This window comes from Nelumbo lutea, chromosome 4 (genome assembly GCF_056320005.1).
Source record: "Nelumbo lutea isolate HS-2025 chromosome 4, American lotus-T2T, whole genome shotgun sequence".
NCBI classification, from domain to species: Eukaryota; Viridiplantae; Streptophyta; class Magnoliopsida; order Proteales; family Nelumbonaceae; genus Nelumbo; species Nelumbo lutea.
The window spans coordinates 68,158,671-68,166,886 of NC_142687.1; the positions used below are offsets into that span (position 1 = coordinate 68,158,671).

Genomic DNA, 8,216 nt, shown 5'->3' on the forward strand with positions numbered 1-8,216 from the left:
TTAGTTTATACAGACTCCAAGAAACAATTAATATCATTGCTGAATTATGCATACTGGGTTGACTAGGAAGGGCTCGGTTGACAGTTTAGGCTGTGTAAATTGGAATGTGGACAGCCATAGTTACAGTCAGCTGAAGCACCAAGGGCCAAACCTAATGCTTACAGTCTAGTTTGGGTTGGTTGGTTTGAAGAATCTCAAACCAAATAAAAAAAATTATAGTTTGAGAAATTTTAATATTAAATCACATTAAATATTTTTATTATAATTTATTCAAGTTTTAATACGATTTGGGCCATTCTATAAAAATTTCAAATAATATACATCCTATATAAATAATAAATATATATTATTAATATTTCGATTTAATATGATTTATGGTTTAATCTGATTTCAAAAATTTAAAAAACCTGATCAAACAAAAAAGTTACGGTTTATGAAATTCCCAGACGAAACCAAACTATCTTAAAGGTCAAATCAGACCAAACCACCAATTTCGGTTCGATTCGGTGCAGACCTTATATCTGACACAGTGACAACCCCCTACCCATGACGATCCCGCGCGCAGGTCAGATCTACTGATTTTCCCTTCCCGACGAGAGCTTCAGCCCTCAGGCTGCGCTTCCGAGTGAGACCATCTCAGTCTCAGCAGCTACTGAGTCATCGCCATTTTATTACTGTTCGTTCGAGGATTCTGTTTCTTCCGGCCGGGAAATCTTTCGATTACAAAGTCTTCGATTCATATTTCGAATAAACAATTCACATACCAGTTTTTGCCAAAAATTAATACTATCAGCTGGCAGGTGCACATTGCGCACCAGTGCGTTTCACAGTCAGAGATGCTCCTCCTCCTCCTCGGTCCCCATATCATCAATATTTCTTCATACCCCCCATCGCTCTCACACTTTCTCAGTCTCTCCTTCTAATGAAAAAAAAAAAAAGAAAAACTGAATTTTTTATTCCTTCATTTGGGTCTTAACAATTACAAAATAATCCATCGAACCCCAAACCGAATCCCAAGCTTAATTATGGTTCCTATGATGGGTCCTCTTTTTCTGTTACACGAATTCTGCAAACACTACTAGAAATTTCCAGCCATGGATTCTTACGATCAAGAATTCAAAGAAAACGGAGACACCACTTACGACAACAACAACAATCACGTCTCCAAGAAGTTAAAGCTCTCTCCCTTCATCTCTGATTCCGAAATTCGCGATGAGTTCTCTTATCACGACCCAGGAGTCGCTCGTATCAACCACGGCGCTTTCGGTAGCTGCCCTGCTTCTGTTATCGCCGCTCAGCGCGAGTGGCAGCTTCGGTATCTTCGGCAGCCCGACGACTTCTATTTCAATCAGCTCCAGAAGGGAATCGTCGAGTCCCGCAAGGTGGTCAAAGAAATGATCAACGCGGAGTCTGTCGACGAAGTCTCGATTGTCGACAACGCCACCACGGCCGTCGCAATCGTGCTTCAACAGGTGGCTTGGGCCTTTTCGGAAGGGCGGTTCCAGAAAGGCGACGCTGCGGTGATGCTCCACTACGCGTACGGTGCCGTCAAGAAAGCGGTTCAGGCGTACGTTTCTCGCGCTGGTGGGCACGTAATCGAAGTCCACCTGCCCTTCCCCGTTCATTCTAACGACGAAATCATCGATGAATTTAAGAAGGCATTAGAGAAAGGGAAATCCATTGGAAAGAAGGTCAGGTTAGCAGTGATCGACCACATTACGTCGATGCCGTGCGTGGTTATTCCGGTGAAGGAGTTGGTTAAGCTCTGCAGGGAGGAAGGCGTCGACCAGGTGTTTGTAGACGCTGCTCATGCAATTGGTAACGTCGAAGTCGACATGAAACAAATAGGGGCGGATTTTTACACCAGTAATATGCACAAGTGGCTTTTCTGTCCTCCTTCGAGTGCATTTCTCTACTGTAAAAAATCGCCCAAATTTTCTGATTTGCATCATCCCGTAGTTTCTCATGAATACGGAAATGGGTTGGCTGTAGAGAGTGCTTGGATTGGGACGAGGGACTACAGCTCGCAGCTTGTTGTTCCTTCTGCTCTTGATTTCATCAACAGGTTTGAAGGTGGTATAGGTGGAATCAGGAAGAGGAATCATGAAGCTGTTATTAAGATGGGGGAGATGCTGTCCAAAGCCTGGGGGACGCACCTTGGATCGCCTCCAGATATGTGTTCCAGCATGGTCATGGTGGGTTTTCCTGCTTGCTTGGGGATTTCTAGCGATGCTGATGCTTTGAAGCTGAGGAAACATCTTCGGGAGAGTTTTGGTGTTGAAGTTCCGATATATTATCGAGCACCGAAAGAGGGAGAAGTTGGGGCTCAGAATAAACATAATTGTGTAACAGGCTATGCCAGGATTTCTCACCAGGTTTACAACACAGACGACGATTACTACAAGTTCAGGGATGCGATTAACTTGCTTGTCAGAGATGGGTTTACCTGCGAGATGCTTCCCTGTAACTGAAAGGTATTGTTCTGACCCTGATCTGTTTGTGTTACCAACCAGTTCAGTGCTGAACTACTGGTTCATGAATGAAATTAAATAGTATGTATCCACCAGTGCCACGTTCATTCTTTTCATTTACTCTTCTGATATATAAACTATAGAGCCCTAAGCCCATTGTTCAAAAAATTTTCAACTATTCTGCTGTTAATTACCAGCTACCAGTGATAATAAGAAAGAGAAAAATTTTCTCTGCTGTTGCTTACTGTCTTGGGTCTCTGTACATAATATGGAATTTCAGCAAAGAAAATTTTCCTCTGACAAATTGAAAAGCAGTGGAAACTACTCTTGATGAATTCCCGTATTGGGTCTTACATTGTCTATTTGTCTTTGACTGCATCTGAGACTATGATGGACTAGCCATTGTTTTGGGTTTTACCTGAACTTATCTGCACTACTAGATCATCATGCATCCTTTAATTTTGTGCTCCTTATCCCGACAATCATTTGATTCATCACATGCCTTTTTCTGCTGCCTAATATCAACTTTCCAAGTGGGACGTAACGTAACAGTACCTGAATGATATGGTGATATTGATCTTTTACCTTCGTGTGCAGTGTGCACAGTTTGAGTGCCAAACATTCCTTTCGTTAGCGTGAGTACATGGAAAAATTGAGATTATTGGATCAGTGAATTTTTTGGAGGGAACTTTCTCTTAGGGCCTGTTCTTTTTGGATTTTGGCAGGGGATTTTAATTCTTATCCATTGACTAAGATATGTATGTTTTTTTTTTCAGATTTATATGGGATTCATGGAAAATTCACTGGATAAATAACTTTCCCACATATATATTGGAATTTGCTAAGATATGGATGGGATAAAATTCCCCCTTTTAATAATGGTTTTTTATGACAAAATTGCCAAAACTAGGATGCACTTAACCAGGTAAATAGCTTCCCAAAACTGTAGTTGAAGGGTTAGGGTTTTAGTTGCTCTTTCATGTTAATAGGCCAGGCTACATTTAGGTCCCGTTCACTTTTTGGTAAGTTATTTACCCGGGTAAATACAATTACATGGGTAAATTTTCCTTGGGAAACACTTGATGTTGCGCGATCCGGGCACTCCTAGCTGGCCGAAACTTGGCTCCTAACTGGCGTTGGAGGGTACCTGAAGAGAAGGATGAGATGAAGAATCCCTGGGGATCTCGCCCGACGGGAACACTCCGATGCTTAAGTTAGAGTTCTGTAAGAAAATGGAGAGTATGGAAGAAGCTAAGAATGTAGAAAGCGCAGAGATTGAAATTACCCTGGCCCCTTGGGGGTTGTGGTCCTTTTATAACGGGCCTCTACCAAATCAAGCGCAATCGCCATTGCCAGATCGAGTGCAACCGTCACTGTCCTCTTGTGACAGCCGTTGTTTCCGGGGCTGAGGTGGCAGGCACGGGCCGTCTCTGCAGGATGCGTACCTGTCGGGTATGAAACACATTTCAGAGGTGACAGGTATGGCGCCGCCTGCCAAGAGGCAGGGGTGCAGCCTCCAAGTTCGGCAGGTGTTGTCAGAGAGATATTTTCTGGACCTTCGGACTATCTTGAGCCGAGTTGCATTCTGCTGAGCTTCCTGATGCTGAGGTACTGGTGATGGGCCGAGCTGCTATCTACCTGAGGCGCATCCCCAACAGAGGAGCCAAGGGCGCCGACTCGTGGTGTCCCTACTTCGGGGTACCCAAGTCGGATCGAGGTGTTCCCTTGGGAAAGGCTTAGAGCTCATCGGGAAGAGCTCGGGACCTAGGAGGAGCTCGAGCCCTGAGAGGAGTTCGGGATCTCCCACACGTGGTGGGAGTCAAGGTTGGCTAGGTGCTAGTCCCCGGCGAGTCGCTTAGCCCGCCGAGCGGCCAATGTTGGACTCGGCGGGCCCCTCCCATTGAGTCACGGTTGTGTTGTTAAGCTGTGTTGTTCGTCGAGCCAGGTCACACACACGTGTCCCTATGCTACGAGGTCGGGCCAAATCACCCTCCATCAACACTTATCCAGGTAAGTGTATTTACCCATGTTCTTTTATTTTCCAAGTAAAAAAGGAAATAACCATTTTAGCCATAAAAATCTATTATTAAAAAGGGCATTTTTGTCCTGTTCAAGTGTTGGAAACTTTTCCCCCACGTGGGAAAGTTATTTACACACCTAGAAGATGGGTATCACTTACTGGGTAAGTGGGACCTAGGAAAATAATTGCATTTAGATAGCTGGGGACTAGAGAGTGGGCAAGTTCTTGGATCACCAATAAAGTGAAGCATGATACTTCGTTTTGTTGTAAATGCTTTAATGGAGTAAGAGAATTATTGATTTAGTTCTCTGAAATTGAAAGTTTAATTTACGAGTATATTCTACTACTGGTGGTTTTTTCTTTCTTTTTCCTGATGATGATGATCCTCTGTTTTGCAGCTTCATAGAATCATGGAAAGCCTACTGCTGCCTACCGAGAAATATGATCATTTTTCTTGGATGTTGAATTAACTTGTTCTCATGTCTCATAAATTTCCAGACCCATTAATTGTAGAAACCACTGACAGGCCAAGTGCAGATCAGCGTATAATCAGAGGGGCGAGTAGACTTGCGATATTGGTCTTGTAATTGCTTAACAATAATAAACGGTGGTATGCTTTTCTAGTAGTTTAGCCCAGCGGGAATCAAGCATAATCTACTTTTGCAGGTTTTGGCTTGCTCAATGGTGTATTGTTAATTGTGACTTGTGAGTTACTCTGTTGTACATTTCCTAGTAAGTTCTCTTTGTTGTGAACCGTACTTATTTATTAGTACTGAATATATTATACTTGTTATTGGTTGCTCGTCAATGTCATTGGATTACGATAAACAATGATTCTAACCTCAGTGTTTATCATGGAAGCCTGGTTATTGCTCAACGATACTGTGGAAATTCTCCAGAGGTTGCTCAGTCTCTTCTTTGTGTTGGACTTGTTTCTTCCCAAGAAAGGAGAATCACAATGAAAACGACAAAAAAACACATCCAAATGCCTCCATTGCATTCACCATTTTCTTGCTATCATCCATATATTTTCAATCAATTCACTGTGTAGCGTGTGGACATTAAAAGAAAACGCATAAAGTAATCCATCTTGCTACTACTAATACTATCTTGAAACAAATGTTTGCTTTCAGTAAGCTCAGATTTCCACCAAGTTGATCAACAAGCGCTGCACTTCATTGATTGATCATAATTTGTTTAATTGCACTTGTTTCCGCTATCAATTTAAACCTTATTTTAAATTGAAGGCACAAAGGCACCACTTTGTTTCAAGACACTGTCAACAGACCAAAATCATCCCTCTCTTCCCCAAAGAAGCTTTCTACAATTGTAGCTACATCCTTCAAGCCAACACCAATGAACAGATGCTTGCTTGGGCCCCTGACAGATTCATCCTTTCCCTCAACACCCAACCCATTCAAAATCCGCACGTTAGCACCATCCCTGCACTTGCCCATGCACTTGCACCCAACAACAGCTCCTTCAACCCCAAGTCTCTTTTCAAACTCTGTCAACAACATCTCAGCACCTAATTTCTTGCACTTTCCACCCATGCAAACTTCAATCCTCTTCGTCGATGCCCCATTTGCTAAATTACTTTGATCATTGACACCAACGCTACTTCCACTGCAACAACTAGCATCACTTCCATTGTGGCATTCTCGTTTGCAAATGTCTGCACTGCAATCTTCAATCTTGTCTTTGTCTCCTTGGATTATTGGCTCACTTGGGCTAGTTAGTACTGCACCTACCTCCTGCTCTGGTTCGTCTAACTTTGTTTCTGGAGTATCATTTCTCAGGCAGCTCATGTCACCGATTTCTTCACACTCACTGTCAATTGATTCTGAGTAGCCTGCAGAAGATTCACGGTTAACCCTGCTTTTCATCTGCGCAGCTTTCATCTTGGTCTTCTCTTGTTTTCTCTTTCTCTTCATCTCCTTTTCTTTGGCTCTTAACTGTTGTAGTTGTGCTAATAGAGCCTTTGCTGCTTCCTGTATTTACAATTCAAAGCAAAAAAAAAAAAAAGATCAATTTGTTTTGCTTTGCATTTCTACTAGAAACCATCTTGTACTCATATCAATGTTATAATTCCTAACCAGAAACAATTTCTCCTCCATGAATGAAATTGCCCCTGCCAACTTTTAAAGAAAGAATCAATAAGCCATCCACAAAGAAGGAAAGGAGAAAGAAAAATTATGTCTAGAAATCTCGCTAAAGATATATTTTTTTCTGCCTACTTGTAGCAACATGAAATATGAAAATGCAAATTGAGTTTATTTTCCCTTTTTTCCCTCTGTATGATATTTCAAAATATTGACCAAAATATCAGTCTATCTATCCCTGGAATTATTGGAAACAAAGAACCCAAGAAATAGTTGGAAACAAAAAAAACATATATGCTATTGGTGAAAAATTCAGTTCTTTTGGATAATAACAGGATATTGATATTGAAATAATAATAAGAAACATATTTTGTATTTTGTCCGAATTTCAGCATTTAAGATGCGATTCAATTTTCAACTTTTCACATAGAGTTACAGAAGTTATCTTTTGTTTTTTTTTTTTTTACTTTTTTGGGTAAATCAATGAAGAAATTCAACTGAAATTCGAAGCCATATTCAATTGATGGCGTCCAAACTAATGGGAAGCAAGGATACTGGAAAATTTTAAATAACAGAGTCCACATAAAACCAAAAAGAAAAGCTGTGGAAGAGTGGAACTAACGGAGCTTCTTTCCCTTCCTCTCCCAGAAAAAGGAAAAGAAAAAATAAATAAATAAAAGGAACAGAAAAGCATTCAAGAAATTTCTACCGAGCCTTTAAAGCATTCATTTGCTCTTATTCAACCAAAATCAAACAAAGAATAGCCAAAAGAGACGATTCATTCAGAGAGACATAGTCGATTTAGTAGTATGGAATCTTACCGTAAACATCTTCCCCTTAACTTCCGCAACCATCCCATTTTCAACCTCCAATCCAAAATCCATTCCAGAAAACTTCAACAAGTCCTTCGATAATCCTTTAATCAATTTCGACCTCTTCTTTCTTGTTGCGATTTCTGAGCTCTTTTCCTTCACTTTCTCCTTCTTGTCCCCACCTGATCTAGGTGGTACATAGTACTGCAAATGCCCATTATTGGAAAATCCAGAACTCGAATTCCCTGAAAACGTTCTAGTCTTTATAACAACATTGGGATCCCGAGGACCCACGATACGGGGGTTGCCAGAAGACCGGCTTCCGGCATCTACGCACAGACAAGATGAAGACGCTTTTAAGTACTGGGTATCAAATCCAGCACTAGATAGGCTCAGAACTGACCGGAAGACAACGCCGGAGACTTCCATTGCTTGGATTCGACGACGGGAAATTTTTAAGAAAACCGCAGTAGTGGAACAAAGCATCAGAACGATTTTTATATTGAGTTGGAGGGAAGGCGAGGAAGCGTGAAGCGCTTAACTAACTGACGGACACGTGACCTCGTATTATTGGTTGGAGGAAGTGGAGATGATACGGATGCAGCTGCGGCCTGGCGCCTGGAAGCACGTGACCGGTTTCGGTTTCCCACACTTGAGGCATTTCCGGACATGCGTTGTAGGCAAGCACTCACCGTTGGATATTCAGCTGCGGGATCAAACGGCTTGAATAGAACCACGTGGTTCCACGTCAGAAGCCAAGTGGAAGGTGGTGTTCCCTCCTATGAACAAAACTATTTCTTTTTCATTTTTT

The 8,216-nt window shown here is 41.8% G+C and overlaps 2 protein-coding genes across 2 annotated transcripts; one reads left to right on the forward strand and one right to left on the reverse strand.

The window, feature by feature from the left end:
• The first annotated feature begins 300 nt into the window (after positions 1-300).
• LOC148860971 (putative L-cysteine desulfhydrase, chloroplastic) lies at positions 301-5,299 on the forward strand. Its single transcript, XM_088981861.1, has 2 exons — positions 301-2,474; positions 4,890-5,299. The coding sequence occupies exon 1, from the start codon at positions 1,095-1,097 to the stop codon at positions 2,469-2,471; it is 1,377 nt and encodes a 458-aa protein (XP_088837987.1). The 5' UTR covers positions 301-1,094; the 3' UTR covers positions 2,472-2,474; positions 4,890-5,299.
• Positions 5,300-5,450: 151 nt separating this feature from the next.
• Positions 5,451-7,889, reverse strand: DGAT3 (diacylglycerol acyltransferase). The gene is made up of 2 exons (XM_088981862.1): positions 7,415-7,889; positions 5,451-6,482 (listed from the first exon to the last, which is right to left on the reverse strand). The coding sequence occupies exons 1-2, from the start codon at positions 7,832-7,834 to the stop codon at positions 5,760-5,762; spliced, it is 1,143 nt and encodes a 380-aa protein (XP_088837988.1). The 5' UTR covers positions 7,835-7,889; the 3' UTR covers positions 5,451-5,759.
• Between the last annotated feature and the right edge of the window lie 327 nt (positions 7,890-8,216).